This window comes from Scyliorhinus torazame, chromosome 1 (assembly GCF_047496885.1).
Source record: "Scyliorhinus torazame isolate Kashiwa2021f chromosome 1, sScyTor2.1, whole genome shotgun sequence".
Lineage (NCBI taxonomy): Eukaryota > Metazoa > Chordata > Chondrichthyes > Carcharhiniformes > Scyliorhinidae > Scyliorhinus > Scyliorhinus torazame.
This window is the reverse complement of record NC_092707.1, coordinates 330,655,259-330,675,130: the sequence shown is the minus strand read 5'-3', so window position 1 is coordinate 330,675,130 and position 19,872 is coordinate 330,655,259. Positions and strand designations below refer to the sequence as shown.

The following is a 19,872-nucleotide window of genomic DNA, read 5'->3' as shown; positions in this document are numbered from 1 at the left end:
TTTTCCTCCAGTTCATTTATATATATTACAAACAACAGTGGTCCCAGCACTGATCCTTGTGGAACATCACTAGTTACTGATCTCCATTCTGAAAAACTCCCTTCCACTATTACTTTGTCTCCTATTGCCAAGCCAGTTCTTTATCCATCTAGCTAGCACACCCCAAATCCCATGCAACTTTACCTTTTGTACCTGTCTGCCATGAGGGACCTTGTCAAACGCCTACTAAAGTCTATGTAGACGACATTCACAGCCTTTCCCTCATCAATTAATTTTGTCACCAACCCAAAAAACATAGCAAGTTGGTAAGACATGACCTTCCCCACACAAAACCATGTTGCCTATCACTAACAAATCCATTGGCTTACAAATGTGAATAAATCCTGTCCCTCAGTAGCTTCTCCAACAGCCTCCCCACCACTGACGTCAGGTTCACTGGCCTATAATTACCTGGATTATCCCTGCTTCCCTCCTTAAAAAAGGGACAACGATGGCTATTCTCCCGTCCTCTGGAACCTTGCCTGGAGTCAAAGATGATGCAAAGATGTTAAGGCCCCAGCTATTTCCTCTCATGCCTCCCACAGGGATATATCCCACCTGGCCCAGGGGACTTGTCTACCTTTAATGCATTTTAAGATATCTAACACTTCCTCCTTCATTTTGCCAACATGTCCTAGAGTATTCACCCACTCATCCCTAACCTCAACATCCGCCATGTCCCTCTCCTTGGTGAATAAGGATCATTAAGGGTCTCACCCACTTCATAACTTCCCTCCTTTGTACTTGAGTGGGCCTACTCTTTCCCTAACTACCCTCTTGCTCCTTATAAATGTATAAAAGGCCTTCGGATTTTCCTTGATCCTGTTTGCCAATTACTTTTCATAGCCTCTTTTAGCCCTCCTAACTCCTCGTTTGAATTTGTACCTACTTTCCCTATATTCTTCAAAAGCTTTGTCTGTTTTTAGTTGCCCAGACCTTATGTATGCTTCCTTTTTCTTTTTGACTAGTCTCACAATTTCCCCTGTCATCCATGGTTCCCCAATCCTGCCATTTCTGTCCTTCATTTTCACAGGGATATGCCTGTCCTGCAATCTAATTAACTAGTCTTTAAAAGACTCCCACATGTCAATGTGGATTTACCCTCAAACAGCCACTCCCAATCCATTCTTCAGCTCTTGCCGAATTCTGTTGCAGTTAGCTTTCCCCTAATTTAGCACTGTCACTCAAGGACCACTCTTTCCCTTATCCATGAGTATTTGAAAACTTCGGGAATTATGATCACTATTCCCAAAATTTTCCCCTACTGAAAATTTGGTCACCTGGCTGGGCTCATTCCCCAATACTAGGTCCAGTAAGGCCCACTCCTTGGTTGGACTATCAACATACTGTTTCAAAAACCTCTTGGACACACCTAACAAATTACTCTCCATCTGAACCTCTGACATTAAGGGAGTCCCAGTCAATATGGGGGAAATTAAAATCACCCATCACAACAACCCTGCTATTTTCTCATTTTTCCAGAATCTGACGACATATGGGCGGCACGGTAACACAGTGGTTAGCACTGATGCTTCACAGCGCCAGGGCCCCAGGTTCGATTCCCAGCTTGGGTCGCTGTCTGTGTGGAGTCTGCACGTTCTCCCCATGTGGGTTTCCTCTGGGTGCTCCAGTTTCCTGCCACAAGTCCAGAAAGACATGCTGTTAGGTAATTTGGACATTCTGAATTCTCCCTCAGTGTAACCGAACAGGCGCCGGAATGTGGCGACTAGGAGATTTTCACAGTAACTTCATTGCAGTGGTAATGTAAGCCTACTTGTGGCTGTAATAAAGATTATTATCTGTTCCACTGTATTCCACTGGCTGTTGGGAGGCCAATAATACAGCCTCAACATTGTGATTGCACCCATTCTATTTGTGAGCTCTACCAATAATGCCTCACTGCAGGATCCCTTCTACATATTCTCCCTCATCACTGCTGTGATTTGTTCCCTAACCAGTATTGCAACACTCCCACCATTTCTACTATCCCCCTCTGTCTTGTCTAATACATCGATATCCCGGACCATTAAGCAACCTTTAATTTAATAATATAATCTTTATTGTCCCAAGTAGGCTTACATTAACACTGCAATGAAGTTACTGTGAAAAGCCCCTAGTCACCACATACCACCGCCTGTTTGGGTATCTAGAGGGAGAATTCAGACTGTCCAATTCACCTAACAGCGCGTCTTTCGGGACTTGTGGGAGTAAACCGGAGCACCCGGAGGAAACCCACGCAGAAACGGGGAGAAGGTGCGGACTCCACACAGACAGTGACCCAAGCTGGGAATCGATCCTGGGACCTTGGTGCTGTGAAGCAGGAGTGCCACCCACTGTGCTGCATTTCAGCCTGTCATATCTCCGTAATAGCAACAATATCCTAATTCACATAAGGAGATATTAGGTCTGAAGATCAAAAGGTTGGTAAATGAGGTAGCTTTTACTGAGTGTCTTAAAAAGGAGGAAAGTGAGGTAGAGGCAGAGAAGGGAGGGAATACCAGAGTTTGAGGCCTAGGCAACTGAAAACGCAGCCATCAATGGTGCATCAATTATAATTGCGAATGCACAAGAGGCCAGAATTAAAAGAATATAGCCTTGTCTGAGGGTGGTGGGGCTGCAGCAGAGGGCGGGGTGTGGTAGTCTGTGTTAGGAGGATTACGGTACCTAGTAATGCCGGAATACCATTGCTGGAGAAGGTACTTGTTCCCATTGGATAAGCTTGTATGTTAGCTCCACCCTGCAAGGCGGGGTATAAGAGCCCGTGCCACCCCAACATCTTTCTGCTGTACCTGCGCTGCTGGGGGAAACATCTAGCGTATTAAAGCTTTCAATTGTCTCCAATCTCGTTTCTGAGGTTATTGATTGTGCATCAATTTAATGCGCTAGATTTAAAAGAATGGAGCTCCGCATCAAGCCTGAGTGTCTGCAACTCAGCCCCCACACGGCAAACTGAGCGGCAACCTTCAAGCACTGGCTGGCGTGTTTCAACGGATATGTCGGAACGGCCGAAAACACACCCACGTGAGAACAGAAACTGCAAGTTCTGCACTCAAGGGTGAGCCCAGAAATCTACACCCTCATCGAGGACGCAGACGATTTCGATGCAGCAATGGAGCTGCTGAAACGACATCATATTCGCCCTGTAAACCAGGTCTACGCCCGACATCTGCTAGCGACGAGGCGACAAATCCCTGGGGAATCGCTGGAAGAATTCTACCGTGCGCTCCTGATGTTGGGAAGAAACTGCAGCTGCCCGCAAGTTTCGGCAAGCGACCACACAGAACTTGTGATCCGGGATGCTTTCGTAGCAGGGATGCTGTCCTCCCAAATCCGCCAGTGATTGCTGGAGAAAGAGACACTAGGCCTCAACGAAGCACGGGCACTTGCCGGCTTCCCGAAATGCCCGCACTTACGTACACGACCGCGTGGCAGCCCCCTGGGCAGCGTGGAACCCCCCCCGCGGCCGACCCTGAGCATCTCCCATCCCCCCACAAGCTTGTGCTGAAAGACGGCCTGGCAACCCCGGGGCCCCGCTGCTATTTTTGCGGGCAGGCCAAGCACCCCCGATAGCGCTGTGCATCCACCTGCAAGGGTGCGGTAAAAAGGGCCACTTCGTAGCGGTATGCCAGGCCCGGGCGGTCGCTGCGGTCTCCGGTGGCGAATGCGGACCACCACCACAATCCTATCCACGGTCCCCGTGCAGCCAGCGGGTGCCGCCATCTTCCTCCTCCAGGGCCACGTGCGGCCTCCGGGCGCCACCATCTTGTCCCGCGGACGCCACGTGCGATGGATGGGCGCCACCATTCTGTGCACCCCCAGCCATGTGCGACCAATGGGCGCCGCCATCTTGGATGGACTCCCAGCTCGGCTGACCACACACTGCCCAAAGAAAACATTCAACTGCTGCCACGAGTAGCCTCGGTGACCCTGGACCAGTCTCGGCCCCGAACACTATCGACTGCTACGACGACGGTGCTTATCAATGAGCATGAAACGTCCTGCCTAATCGACTCTGGGAGCACGGAGAGATTCATACACCCCAACACGGTAAGACGCTGTTCTCTCCCCGTCCACCCCGTTAATCAAAAAATTTCCCTGGCCTCCGGATCTCACTCAGTAGAGATCAAGGGGTTTTGTGTAGCTAACCTCACGGTCCAAGGAAGGGAGTTCAAAAACTACCGACTCTACGTCCTTCCCCACCTCTGCACGGCCACACTGCTAGGGTTGGATTTTCAGTGCAACCTCCAAAGTCTATCTTTCAAATTCGCTGGCCCTATACCCCCCCTCACTGTCTGCAGCCTCGCGACCCTCAAGGTCGATCCGTCTTCCCTGTTTGCGAGCCTCACCCCCGATTGCAAACCCGTCGCCACCAGGAGCAGACGGTGTAGTGCCCAGAATCGGATCTTTATTATGTTAGAGGTCCAACCGTTACTGAAGGAAGGTGTAATTGAGGCTAGCAACAGCCCCTGGAGAGCCCAAGTAGTGGTTGTAAAGACCGGGGAGAAGCATAGGATGGTCATCGACTGCAGTCAGACCATCAACAGGTTTACGCAGCTCGACGCGTACCCTCTCTCCCGCATATCCGACCTGGTCAGCAGCAACGTGCATTACAAAGTCTTCTCCACGGCGGACTTCGCATACCACCAGCTCCCCATTCGCACGAGTGACCGCAAATACACTGCCTTCGAAGCAGATGGGCGGCTCTACCACTTCTTAAGGGTTCCCTTCGGTATCACTAATGGGGTCTCGATCTTCCAACGAGAGATGGACCGAATGGTTGACCGGTACGGTTTACGAGCCACATTCCCGTACCTCGATAATGTCACTATTTGCAGCCACGACCAGCAGGACCACAACACCAACCTCCGAAAATTCCTCCAAACCGCAAAAATCCTTAACCTAACGTATAACAAGGATAAATACATGTTTAGCACCGACCGCCTAGCCATCCTCGGCTACGTAGTGCGTAATGGAGTGATAGGTCCCAACCCTGAACGCATGGAGTTCCCCCTCTCGCACTGCTCCAAGGCCCTGAAGCGCTGTCCAGGGTTTTTTCCCTACTATGCCCAGTGGGTCCCCAACTATGCGGACAAGGCCCGTCCACTGATCCAATCCACAGTTTTTCCCCAGTCGATAGAGGCCCGCCAGGCCTTCAGCCGCATCAAAGCAGACATTGCAAAGGCCATGATGCACGCCATCGACGAGTCCCTCCCCTTCCAGGTTGAGAGCGACGCGTCCAACGTAGCTCTGGCGGCCACCCTCAACCAAGCGGGCAGACCCGTGGCCTTCTTCTCACGCACACTCCACGCCTCTGAAATCCGCCATTCCTCAGTCGAAAAGGAGGCCCAGGCCATAGTAGAAGCTGTGCGACATTGAAGGCATTACCTGGCCGGCAGGAGATTCACTCTCCTCACTGACCAACGGTCGGTTGCTTTCATGTTTGATAATGCACAGCGGGGCAAAATAAAAAACGACAAGATCTTACGGTGGAGGATCGAACTCTCCACCTACAACTATAAGATCTTGTATCGTCCCGGGAAGCTAAACGAGCCTCCTGATGCCCTATCCCCCGGCACATGTGCCAACACACAAGTGGACTGCCTCCGAGCCCTCCACGAGGACCTCTGCCACCCGGGGGTCACTTGATTCTTTTTTCCACATCATCAAGACCCGCAACCTGCCCTGCTCCATCGAGGAGGTCAGGACAGCCACCAGGAATTGCCAAATCTGCATGGAGTGCAAGCCGCACTTCTACAGGCCAGAGAAAGCGCACCTGATAAAGGCTTCACGTCCCTTTGAACGCCTCAGTATGGATTTCAAAGGCCCCCTCCCCTCCTCCGACCGCAACATGTACTTCCTGAATGTGATTGACGAGTACTCCCGGTTCCCATTCGCCATCCCCGCCCCGACAAGACCGCAACCACCGTCATAAAAGCCCTCCATAGTATCTTTACGCTGTTCGGTTTCCCCGCCTACATACACAGTGATAGGGGTTCCTCCTTTATGAGCGACGAACTGCGTCAATTCCTGCTCAGCAAGGGCATTGCCTCGAGCAGGACGACCAGTTACAACCCCCGGGGAAACGGATAGGTAGAGAGGGAGAACAGAACGGTCTGGAAGACCGTCCTACTGGCCCTGAGGTCCAGGAGTCTCCCGCTGGCAGGAAGTCCTCCCGGATGCATTCCACTCCATCCGGTCACTGCTGGGTACCACGACCAACGAAACACCCCACGAACGTCTCCTTGTCTTCCCCAGGAAGTCCTCCTCTGGGACCTCGCTCCCGACCTGGCTGGCAGCTCCCAGAACCGTCCTGCTCCGAAAACACGTGCGGGCGCACAAATCGGACCCATTGGTTGAGAGGGTCCATCTCCTCCACGCTAACCCTCAGTACGCCTACGTGGCGTACCCCGACGACCGACAAGATATGGTCTCCCTACGGGACCTGCCGCCCGCTGGATCCCCACACACAACCCTGCCACCAGTCCCACCCTCCCTTCCACCGGCGCATCCCACAGCCGCCCCCTTCCCAGGTGGATCGGTTCTTCCACTGGCCCCGTCTAGGCCCTGCCCATCGGTGCACCCCACAGCCGCCCCCTTCCCAGGTCAGTCGGCCCTTCCACCAGCCATGTCTAGGGGTGATGAAGCTGCCACAGAAGCCGAAACCACGCTCCCGGAGTCACAGATGCCCGCTCCTCCACCGCCATCACCACCAAAGCTACGACAATCGCAGAGGACGACCAGGGCCCCCGATCGACTAATTGCTTCCTTTTGAAATGGACATTACTGATGTAAATAGTTAAGAGTTGTAATGAGGCAAAACGCTGTACGAAGGCATTACGGCAACTTCATAACTGTAACTTCTACCACTTTTACCACATTGTAATACGAAGCTACCACCCCCGCTGGACTCTTTTTTAACAGGGGGTGAATGTGGTAGTCAGTGTTAGGAGGATTACGGTACCTAGTAATGCCGGAATACAATTGGTGGAGAATGTACTTGTTCCCATTGGTTAAGCTTGTATGTCAGCTCCGCCCTGCAAGGTGGGGTATAAGAGCCCGTGCCACCCCAGCAGCTCTCTTCTGTACCTGCGCTGCTGGGGGAAACATCGAGCGTATTAAAGCCTTCAACTGTCTCCAATCTCGTTTCTGAGGTGAGTGATTGTGCATCACGGGGCAAGACCACGGAGGGATTCAGAAACAAGGGGCTGGATTCTCCGCCTCGCGATACCGGAATTGCGGATCACGATCAAGCGGAGAATCAGACATTTGGCAAAAATTGAGGTTTGCGCCCGGCATCGATTCGGGGGCCATGCTCCAGACCCTCCCCGGCGGCGAAGACAACGTTTTCATCCCCTGCCGGCAAGGGCATGCAGAACCAGCATTTGCATGCATTTAAATGCGATTAGTGGCTTGGACACAACATGCTCCACACTTCCGCGATGCTCATGTATGTCTTGCAGGTGCGAATGCCATGGCTGTGGAGGGGGAGCGGGAGGCTACTAAAACACTGAAAAACCATTGAAAACTGTCAGGCTTGCTGGGGGGTGGCTGCCCAGGCCGGGGGCAGTAGCGGGGACTTTGTTCTCGACTTCATGGACTCGGGGTGTGCCCCGCGGGATTGGCCTGGCTCAGACTGATATTTGCTGCATGTCTGTCTTTTAAATGCACCCCTTTGGTGCTACTTGCAGGATACTGGCTTCTCACACTGCTGAGTTCTGCCTGTGTCCTATGAATGCTTAGAAGGCCTCTTGTCATCTGGGAGGCCACCTAGGTCACCCCTCTGGACACTCTCATACCCCAGCTGTAACATCAAGGGTATGGGCATGGTCAACCTCAATCTGGGACCCACCAGGTTTGCACTCCTCAGAAGCGCTGCCCCACTGCAGTGGAAGCAGGAGATCAGCAGAGCTCAGCCCAACCGGAGGGCACCTGCACCGTGGCCTTTGGACCCTCCCTGGTTCTCTGTCCCACTTAGGGCAGAGTCCTCACTAGTGCCCTCCAGCCCGCCAGATCGTCAACTATCTCCTCCTGGTGAGGCTGGCAGCGTTGTCTCCTCTTGGTGAAGCTGACAGCACTGACTGCCTCTGCCACCATCTCCCAGGTGCTGTTCAGGAGGGCAGGCTTGCGTCTGCAGCCTAACCTGGGGAAGAAGGTGTTTCTCTTTCCCTCACTGGCTTGGTGCTGTGGGTCCACCTGGGACTCCCGACCTCAGGGGGGCACATCTCTGTGAACCATCTTGGTGGCTGCAGTGAGTATGTGGTCAGTGGAGCGCTTAAAAACAGCTCCAGCTCCAAGACACTTTAGCGCTAACTCCGGCCCCAGCAGTTAGGATGCCACTGGGCCGGGAATTGACTCTGGATTTGCGCCGACAGAGTGCTGGTCCATGGGGAGTTCCCCATTGTAAAAAACGGGGCTATATGTGGCCTCGGCCGTGCATTCCCCGTTCAGGCCCCTTATTCAACGCGGCATTGCGAGCGCCAGGAAACACACAGCTAAACAAGCTGATTACGGGACTTTGTTGCCTTTTGGGAAAATCACACCCTCAGTCTCCCAAAAGGAGAATCCTGCTCAAGGACACGAATCTTAATGTCAGGATGTTATTTGAACAGGGGCCAGTACAAATCAATGAGCACAAGGGTGATAGGTGAATGGGACAAGGATCCAATCACATGGGGTTGGATTCTCCGGTTCCCCAGCCGTGTGTTTTTCGGCTGCGTGCCATTCGCTGACGGCAGGATTCTATCTTCCTGCTGTTTGTCAATGGAATGTCCCATTGAAGCCGCTGGCCGAGGTGCACTGTTGGCGGGAAAAGTGAATCTCAACGACCAATTCCGGCCATGGTTATAATGGCCAATGCAGATTTAGGACGTCCACCCAAGAACAGATACAAAAAAGATCTCTGAGACTTTTGCAATCAATCATTGAACCATCAATTAGATTGTATAATGTGAGAGGTGCCTGCCTTCTTTAAAAAGGCTTCTTTAAAAAGGCAAGATATTTACACCTATTTATGACCATGTAATAATTGATAACTATATTCAAATAACCTTGATAACAAAGTTCCCTAAAAGTGGGGTTGTAATTATAGGCTCAAGGAGAAATACATTACACAGTTACAAAAGACCACAACAATGAACAAGTAGTGTAGCTACTTATACTTACTCAATATCAATTTTATCATTTTGAGAAGGCAAAACAAAAAGGAAGTTTATTTCAAAATGTAAATGCTCGCTTAACAAATATTCTTAGTTAGATAGACTTGTGGAACATTTACTTCAGAAAGACCACAATTTAATTATTCAGTGTTTGCAATGTCATTAAAGGCAGCTTTGAGAATAGTCAATTATATAAATTATCTGTGATCAAAAGAACCCCAGTTTAAAAAGACAATAATAATACTGTAAATAATACAGATAAGGATAGTTAGCAACAGAAGGTCAGAATCAAAGTTCCTAAATAATGACTGGAATGAGGAATTTGCGTCAGAGATTGAGATCTGACGTGCATCAAATTTAACCTCCAGAACAGCCCTGTATTTGGATACCACAGATTAATTTATTTCCTGACACTGCAGAGTAGCACAGCTAAATTGTTGGTCAAAAGATTAAAGTAGAAAGGATACTGCAGAAGCTTCATGTAGACTTGTATTGTGCGTAGCCATTCTGGGATTGATGTGGATGGCGTGTATTTTGGCAGTAATGGAACTGGAGGCTGAAACAACACAATGGGCAAATGTTATAACCAAGGTATAGGTCTTAAAAGTATTTATATTTTCATATGCAATCCCCACTCTAAGATTTCTGGCCAGCAACAACTCATATCTATGCAATCTGATTTGTACATATCGGGCGGGATTCTCCGTCCGCGCCTGCCTGGCGACCGGAAACTCCTGCCCGAGGTCAATGGACCTTTACATGGTCCCTGTACCACACGTGCCGATCTTGCGGCGGGCGGGGTGGAAGAACCCAGCCCATCAAGTGATTGATGTACCATCAATTGACGACAAACGAGGAGTCGGGAGAAAAACTGTGGCTTTAATCAGCTTAAAGACACCTGCTGGCAGCCGGTCCCAGAATGAGGGCAGGGCTGGAGGTTGGCCACCTTTATATATGAGCCCGAGGGGAGGAGCCACAGGTGGAGCCAGCAGGGACAAGCCCAGGCATGTAACAATACAATACAGTGGTTTACCACATTCACCCCCTGTTTAAAAAAAAGAGTCCGGCGGGGGTGAAGTGGATGGGTTGAATTATAGATCGAGTCTATCAGTAGCTTTGACTTTCCGCTGTGACTGACTCAGTCCCGGCTGTGGTGTGGATATTGGTGTCAGATGAGGTGTTGAGGCCTGCGTGTCCAGTAGCGTGTCATCTTCTGCGTCTTGTAGTACATGAGTAGCAATGGGGGGAGACGGTGTAGGGTCGGGGGTAGTGGTGATGGTCACTGGGGAACCTGCGGGTGCCAAATCCCGAAGGGAGACTGTGTCCTCCCGCCCGTCATGGTGTCACATAGGCATATAGGGGATTAGCATGGAGGAGAAGGACTTTTTCGACCAGTGGATCCGACTTATGACTCCTCGCATGCTTCCGGAGGAAGACGGGCCCTGGGACCGGCAGCCAAGATGGAAGCGATACCGCTGAGGTGGATTTCCTGGGGAAAACAAACATCGTCTCATGAGGGGTCACATTGGTGGCGGTACACAGGAGCGACCGGATGGAGTGGAGCGCATCGGGAAGGACCTCCTGCCAGTGGGAGACAGGGAGACTTCTAGACCGTAGGGCAAGAAGGACGGCCTTCCAGACCGTCGCGTTTTCCCTCTCCACCTGTTCGTTACCCCGGGGGTTGTAGCTGGTTGTCCTGCTTGAGGCGATGCTCTTGCTAAGCAGGAACTGACGCAGCTCATCACTCATGAAAGAGGAACCCCGATCACTATGGATATAAGTGGGGAAACCGAACAAGGTGAAGAGACTGTGCAGGGCCTTGATGACTGTGGCAGAGGTCATGTCAGGGCATGGGATGGTGAAAGGGAAACGGGAGTACTCATCAATGATGTTGAGGAAGTACACGTTACGGTCAGTGGAAGGGAGGGTCCCTTTTAAATCGACGCTGAGGTGCTCGAAGGGGCAGGAGGCCTTTACTAGGTGTGCTCTGTCTGGCCGATAGAAGTGCGGTTTGCACTCCGCGCAGACCTGGCAGTCCCTGGTCATGGTCCTGACCTCCTCGATGGAGTAAGGCAGGTTGCGGGCCTTGATGAAGTGGAAGACCCGGGTGACCCCTGGGTGACAGAGGTCATTGTGGAGGGCCCGAAGTCGGTCTGCTTGTGCGCTGGCACATGTACCGCGGGATAGGGCATCTGGGGCTCATTGAGCTTCCCAGGTCGATACAAGATATCATAATTATAGGTGGAGAGTTTGATCCTCCACGTTAAGATCTTGTCATTCTTGATCTTGCCCCGCTGTGTGTTATTGAACATGAAGGCAACCAACCATTGGTCAGTGAGGCGAGTGAATCGCCTGCCGGCCAGGTAATGCCTCCAATGTTGCACAGCTTCCACAATGGCCTGGGCTTCCTTTTCGACAGAGGAGTGTCGAATTTCGGAGCCCTTGAGGGTATGGGAGAAGAAAGCCACGGGCCTGCCCGCCTGGTTGAGGGTAGCGGCCAGGGCGAAGTCCGACGCATCGCTCTCCACCTGGAACGGGATGGACTCGTCTACTGCGTGCATCGCGGCTTTGGCAATATCTGCTTTGATGCGGTTGAAGGCCAGGCGGGCCTCAGCCGTCAGGGGAAAAAGGGTGGATTTAATAAGTGGGCGGGCCTTGTCCGCATAATTGGGGACCCACTGGGCGTAGTAGGGAGGAACCCCAGGCATCTCTTCAGGGCCTTGGGGCAGTGGGGGAGGGAAAGTTCCAGGAGGGCGTGCATGCAGTCGGGGTCGGGCCTTAGGACTCCGTTTTCCACAACGTAGCCAAGGATGGCGAGGCGGGTTGTGCGGAAAACGCATTTCTCCTTATTGTATGTGAGGTTAAGGAGCTTGGCGGTGTGGAGGAATTTTTGGAGGTTGGCGTCATGGTCCTGCTAGTCATGGCCGCAGATGGTGACATTAGCCAGATACGGGAACGTGGCCCGCAGCCCGTACTGATCAACCATTTGGTCCATCTCCCATTGGAAGACCGAGACCCCATTGGTGACGCCGAAGGGGACCCTGAGGAAGTGGTAGAGGCAGCCACCTGCCTCGAAGGCAGTGTCTTGGCGATCCTCCGGGCGGATAGGGAGCTGGTGGTACGCAGACTTCAAGTCGATGGTGGAGAAGGCTCGGTACTGCGCAATCTGGTTGACCATGTCAGATATGCCGGGGAGGGGGTATGCATCAAGCTGCGTGTACCGGTTGATGGTCTGACTAGTCGATGACCATCCGGCGCTTCTCCCCAGTTTTGACGACCACCACTTGGGCTCTCCAGGGGCTGGTACTGGCCTCTATGATCCCTTCCCGCAGGAGTCGCTGGACCTCCGACCTGATAAAGGCCTTGTCCCGAGCACTGTATCGTTTGCTCCTAGTGGCGACGGGCTTACAGTCCGGGGTGAGGTTAGCGAAGGGCGGGGGTGGGGCGACTTTAAGGGTCGAGAGGTTGCATACGGTGAGGGCGGGCAGGGGTCCATCGAACTCCAGGGTAAGACTTTTGAGGTGACGCTGGAAGTCAAGACCTAGTAGCACGGCAGCGCAGAGTTGTGGGAGGACGTAGAGTTTGAACCCTTTGAACTCAACGCCCCGTACTGTAAGGGTTGCAACACAGTACCGATGGACTTCCATGGAATGAGATTCGGAAGCCAGGGAAATTTTCTGGGTCACGGGTAAGTTTGGGAGGGAGCAGCGCCATACCGTATCTGGGTGAATAAAACTCTCTGTGCTCCCGGAGTCGAACAGGCAGGTCGCCTCGTGACCGTAGATCCAGACTGCCATCATGGATTTGGCAAGGTGATGAGGTCGAGGATGATGGAGGCGATCTTTGGAAGGTGGGCGGGCCGATCGGATGAGCAGGGGTTCCGGGAGGCGGCGGGGTAATCAAAGATGGCGGCCCCCGCGAGTCGCACGTGGCGGGTGGCGTCGAAAATGGTGGCCAAGATGGCGGCCCCCACGGGTCGCACGTGGCGGGTGGCATCGAAGATGGCGGCAAAGATGGCAGCCCGCACGTGGCGGGTGGCATCGAAGATGGAGGCCAAGATGGCGGCCCCCACAGGTCGCACGTGGTGGGTGGCGTCGAAGATGGCGGCAAAGATGGCGGCCCCCAAGGGTCGCACGTGGCGGGTGGTGTTGAAGAAGGCGGCCTCCACAAGTTACACGCAACGCTGCTGGGCTTACAAACAGGTCGGGCCTGGCAGACTTTAGAGAAGTGGCCCTTCTTACCGCACCCATTGCAGATCACGCTCCTCGCTGGACAGCGTTGCCTGGCCACAGAAGTAGCATTTTGGGCTTCCGGGATTGGCAGGTTGCTGCGCGGCACAGGCTTGCGGCGCCCCCAGGTCGGGTGATGGCGGTGCCCACGGCGTCCACGAGGGTGCCGCATGGTCGGAGGTGTAGGCATCCAAGTTGCAGAAGGCCACTTCTAATGAGTCCGAAATCCGTACTGTTTCTTGGAGGTCGAGTGTACCCCCTTCTAGTAGGCGCTGGCGGATGTAATTCGATTTTATGCCTGCGACATAGGCGTCCCGGATCAGCAGCTCTGTGTGCTTGGCAGCCGATACCACCTGACAACTGCAGTTCCGGCCGAGTACCCGCAATGCGCGCAGAAATTCGGCTTACGATTCTCCGGGGCGCTGTCGCATCGTGGCAAGGAGATGCCTAGCATACACCTCGTTGACTCCCTTAACATACTGTCCTTTCAACAGCGTTATCGCATCCTCGTACGTGTCAGTGTCCCTGATGATAAGGAATACTTGCAGGCTCACCCGGAAGTTGAGGATTCGCAGCTTGTGGGTCTCGGCGACGGCGATCGCGGAGGACTCGACATACGATTTGAAGCAGCATAGCCAGTGTTCAAACGTAATAGTGGCATCGGCTGCTTGGGGGTCCAGCTCCAGGCGATCAGGTTTTAGCGATGGATCCATCTGAAAATTTTAAGCTGATTAAATTGATGTACAATCAATTGACGACAGATGAGGAGTCGGGAGAAAAACTGTGGCTTTAATCAGCTTAAAGACACCTGCTGGCAGCCGGTCCCAGAATGAGGGCAGGGCTGGAGGTTGGCCACCTTTATACATGAGCCCGAGGGGAGGAGCCACAGGCGGAGCCAGTAGGGACAAGCCCAGGCATGTAACAATACAACAGTACAATACAATACAGTGGTTTACCACGGTGATGTGAGTCGTGAAATGTGAAAACAAAATGGGCCCACGGTGCAAAAAAGAAACCCAAAGAACAAAAGCAAAATCCTGCAGATGCTGGAAATCTGAAATAAAAACAGTAAATGCTGGAAATAGTCAGCAGGCCTGACAGCATCTGTGGAGAGTGAAACAGCGTTAACTTTGCAGGTTGATCACCTTTCAACTCAACTCGAAGTTGGCGATGTAACAGCTTTGCAGCAAGTACAGAGGCAGGGAAGGACCAAAAGAGAATGTCTCTGATATTTAAAGCTTCATAATTTCTGCTAGATTTCAAAACTATCACGTTTAATGCCCTGAGGAAGGCCTCAGTTCCACAACAGTCCCTTTGGTGAACTTTGAGAGATTCTTTCCCCAATGCACAATTATTCATTACGTAGAAACAAACATAGAAAATAGAAGCAGGAGGAGACCATTCGGACCTTCGAGCCTGCTCCACCATTCATTATGATCATGGCTGATCATCCAGTTCAATGCCCTGATCCTGCCTTCCTCCATATTCCTTGATCCCTTTAGTCCCAAGAGCTATATCTAATTCCTTTTTGAATTTACACAACGTTTTGGCCTCAACTACTTTCTGTGGTAACGAATTCCACAGATTTATCACTCTCTGGGTGAAGAAATTTATCCTCACCTCAGTCCTAAATGGGTTACCCCTTATTCTCAAACTATGACCCCTAGTTCTGGACTCCCCCACCATTGAGAACATTCTTTCTGAATCTACCCTGTCCAGTCCTGTTAGAATTTTATAAGTTTCTATGAGATCCCCTCTCACTCTTCTTCAACTCTAATGAATATAATCCTAACCGATTTAGTCTTTCCTCATATGACAATACCGCCATCCCAGAAATCAGCCTGGTGAACCTTTGCTGCACTCCCTCCATAGCAAGAACATCCTTCCTCAGATAAGGACACCAAAACTCCAGATGTGGCTTCACCAATGCTCTATACAATTGCAGTAAAACATCCCTATTCATATCCTCTCGCTATGAAGGACAACATACCATTTGCTTTCTTTACTGCCTTCTGTACCTGTGCACTTACTTTCAGCGATTGATACACCAGGACACCAAGGTCTCACTGAGCATCCAACTCTCTCAATTTACACCCATTCAAGTAATAATCTGCCTTCCTATTTTTGCTACCAAAGTGGATAACCTCACATTTGTCCACATTATACTGCATCTGCCATGCATGTGTCCACTCACTCAGCCTGTCCAAACCCCACTGTAGCATCTCTGTATCCTCCTCACAGCTCACCCTCCCACCCAACTTGGTATCATCTGCAAATTTGGAGATAACACATTTAGTTCCCTTGTCCAAACCATTAATATATAATGTGAACAGTTGGAGTCTGTGACTAGTGACTAGTGCGGTGCCCCACTAGTCACTGCCTGTCAATCGGAAAAGGATCTATTTATTTCAAATAATTGGAAAATAACTGTGTATTGTTTGTTGCTAATTGTTTATATACATTGGCTTATTACGGCTCACTTTGCCTTGGAGTCTTATGGAGCTAGGAGTCCAGGCAGAAACAGTGGAAAATCACTGCTTTGTCATTTACCATCCCCTTACACCTGCTACGTCAGACAAAGGTGTAGAAAGCAGCAGCTTTTACTTCACAGAAAGCAAAAAAACACATCACAAGGCCTCTGTCCACTTTCAAAGAGAAATAGCTTTTAGTCGGCTGTAATTGACAGGACAATAGTTTCCAGACAGCCAGGTGTCTGGATTGTTTATTATCATTTCCCTTCATGCATCTCAAACTCCCAGCTGTGAAGCTAACCACAATGTTTATAAACATTCTCAGCAAAGAGCACTTAACTACTTTTGATCCGGCAAGGACCTGTCAATTATAGCTAGATGTTTACAAATATTGTGGTGAGCTTCACAAACCAGGGAGTGGAAGTGAATCAATTCTGATAGAGATTGGGGAATAGGAGTGGAAAGACACTAAGCTAGAGGCTGTCAATAGTTTAGGTCCGAGCAGCAACGAGTATGTGCAGATAAATTCACAATCTTCAATTAATCTTCAATTCTTTGTATACAAGCAGAAATAGATGAAGAGTTTTTAAAGGAATCTTTTAATCACAGCTCGGGAAGTCTGATTTGGAGTTTAGGCTGGACTGAATAGTAAAGGTGCAGGAAAATCAGCATTTTATCAGGTGAGATTGGAGGCTGTGATATTGGCAGTCGAATAGCTTGCTGGGACTTTCAGCAACTGTGGAACAGCACCATGACAATATTTACATAGAACATAGAACATACAGTGCAGAAGGAGGCCATTTGGCCCATCGAGTCTGCACCGACTCACTTAAGCTATCACTTCCACCCTATCCCCGTAACCCAATAACCCCTCCTAACCTTTTGGACACTAAGGGCAATTTATCATGGCCAATCCACCTAACCTGCACGTCTTTGGACTGTGGGAGGAAACCGGAGCACCCGGAGGAAACCCACGCAGCACGGGGAGAACGTGCAGACTCCACACAGGCAGTGACCCAGCAAGGAATCGAACCTGGGACCCTGGTGCTGTGAAGCCACAGTGCTAGCCACTTGTGCTGCCGTGCTGCCCGCTTTCTACAAAAAATATGGATAAAGGAAAGAATTGAGGGAAGAAGAGGAAAGTGTTGGGATCAAAACTGCAAAACAGGATGGCTCCCAAAATCGGGTGTGGGGATTGCGATGTCTGATTAAAATGTGCCTGTTGAAAGCGATGCAAGCAATGCACTAATCTTATACTGCCTTTTAATTATAATGATGGTAGTGAGCAGCCCAGCATCCCTCCCCCGCGCCCCGCAATCCTTTAAAGATTGGTCTGCACTGCTTAAAATCAGATCACACCTCTTAAAAGCCAGGTGCATTCTGGCTGGAAGACCCAAAACTCCCTGAAGAATTGGCACAGGGACAAGGGGGGGGGGGGGGGGGGGGGGGGTGGGGGGAGCAGGTGGCCATGACAGTCAGTTCCACCAGAGGACCAAGTTGCAGTGTCTTTTGGCTTTGCCTAGCTTAGTGCTCCTCCCCAGTGTTTCCTCAGAGGCTGCATCCACGAGACAGGCACAAAGCGGATGCACAAGATTGAATGGTTCGGTTTGGTACGTCTCAATAGGAACAAACAGTTCAGACCAGCATTCTTATTTCCCAATTTTTACTGTTTTCTTCCTTCTGAGACATGTCATTGGATAAAGTTATTATGGACAGATTGCTTTGCGCCAGCTTTTTTCAGGATTGCAGCCGAGAAAGAAGTCTGTCACAGCGAGATAGATGGCAGGTTAAGTGAACTGGCCATGCTAAATTGCCCCTTAGTGTCCAGGGATTTGCAGGTTAGGTGGGGCTACGGAGATTGCGCCTAGATAGGGTGGTCTTTGACCTGAGTCGGGTCGGTTCAGTCTCGTTGGGCCAAATGGCCTCCCTCTGCACTGTAGGGATTCTATGGAGCTGTTGAATAAATAGCGATCTTGGGTTTCATTCAGGGTAACCAGAGTCAGATGACGTTCTCAGGGACAACTCATTTGGTTATGCTGGCTGCCTCCTCCTGCTCCTCCTCCTGATGTGCTCATCAAATCCATGGTGGCAAGAGCTGCACCCTCATGATACCTAGATCATGGAGGATGCAACAGACCACCACAGATTGGAAGTGCCTTCTCCTGTGAGTTTGGCGGGCTCCTCTCCAGAAGGTCAGGCAGCATTGCTTTAAAATGCAGCAATGCCATTCCTTGTGGCTCCTATTGTATGAGTGCTGGCCCACAAGTGGTGGGGTTGTAGAATAGAATCATCAATGGGTGAAGAGTGGATAGCACTCATTGTTGAGCAGATCCCCTTTGGTTCAAAGTGGTAGCTGGAAGAGTGGACTGGAGTGAGATGAATGCATCATGACTGTTACCAATGTCCCAAGCATGGTGTTCTTGTTGTGCTCACACAAACGTTGAACATTGAGTAAGTGGTACCCTTGGTGGTTTTGATACATCTCAGCATTGAGATGCAGCTCCTGCAAAGCCAGGTGTGTGTGATTGATGACATCTTGCACCTTGGGGAAAGCCTGCTAACCTGGCAAAGCCATGGTGTGCTATATCTGCTTCTTTTTGTTTAGAGAGAGGACAGTGAAACTGTTCTCATCAGATACAGTGATGGACAGTGACTGGGAGATGTTTGCAATGTCACTTATTGCAACCTAGAAGGATCCACTGGTGAACAAATTCAGTCACCTTGATGGCCATTGGCATCACCATCCTCACACTGCCCTGAGACCACAATGCGAACCCACTGCGCCACCCTGCTGCCCCCTGCAAGTTGGATGATAATGCTTTAATTAACACTCACGGGGGTCCCTTGTGTTGCTGAATGCGTGCAGCTGGGTGTGTTTAAGGGAAGCTGTTCACTAGAGCACTGAGGTTGAAAATTGTGCAAACCATCACGGGGATTTTACAGCCCCCCTCCTCAGCATCCCCCCCCCCCCCCCCCCGCACCCCCCCCCCCCCCCCCCCCCCCCCCCCCCCCCCACTCACACACACATCCCACCATGTTTTCTGGCGGAGGAGGCTGCCTGCGGGATCTTCCAGTCCCGGTGAGGTCAATGACGTTTTGTATGGCTCACCTGCCCATATGGGGGAACGTCTCCGGTGGGAAGGGCCGGAAAATCCCACCCCATGTGTCAAATCAGCATTAGATGCTGACTGATGTCACAATCTGCCTATTCTGCAAACTTCCAGGGTAGGTTTATTGAGAGCAATTGCCCTCAACAACATGATGTCTGGCATGGGCTGTGCTGGAAGTGGATGGTAGTAGGTGCCATTTTTCTCCTAAACCTGCACCAAAAATACAAAAGATATTAGAGCTGAATTTTGCAATTTACAAAATGTTATGTTTGCGTTGTATTCTGCCTGCATCATGATGAATGCAGAGTCTGGTACAACATTTCCAATGTGTGAAAAAAAACATTCGGCTGGATTCTCCGCAGCCCCGCGCTGAAATCACGTTTGGTGCGAGGGGCGGAGAATCAACTTTCATGCCGAAATCGGGCCCGTGCCGGTCCGGTGATTCTCCGGGACCCGAGAATCGCCGTATTCGCGGAGTACTCCGCGCGGCTGGGGGGCCATTGCCAGAGGCACGCCCAGCGATCCTCCGCTCCCGACCGGCCGAGTTCCCGATGCCGGGGTTCGAACCACCTATCGCCGTTCGGGAAGCTCGCGTGGCGGCTGCAGATTCAGTCCGCGGCTACCCTGGTAGTGGGCGGGTGGATCAGACATCGGGGGGGGGGGGGGGGGGGCCTTATGGGCGGCCGGGGGACAGATCAGGCCGGTTGGATCTTCAGGCGCACAGCTGATCGGGGCAACCTACATTTTGCAGCTGCCTCCGCGGTTCGAGTCCGCCATGGCGCTTGGCGCGGCCGCTGGAGGCCGCCGCCATGCGCACGCGCAGACTCGAAACCGGATGTGCGGGGGCCCATAACCGCAGGGAAAGCTG

General features: G+C 51.5%; 1 protein-coding gene across 1 annotated transcript in view; it reads right to left on the bottom strand.

The window, feature by feature from the left end:
* The window catches only part of vash2 (vasohibin 2), a 233,509-nt gene that overhangs the window by 183,168 nt on the left and 30,469 nt on the right, over positions 1 to 19,872 (bottom strand). The window contains exon 2 of the mRNA XM_072508879.1: positions 9,662 to 9,750. Within this exon, the coding sequence (XP_072364980.1) occupies positions 9,662 to 9,750 (89 nt within the window). The remainder of the gene's footprint in view (positions 1 to 9,661; positions 9,751 to 19,872) is intronic.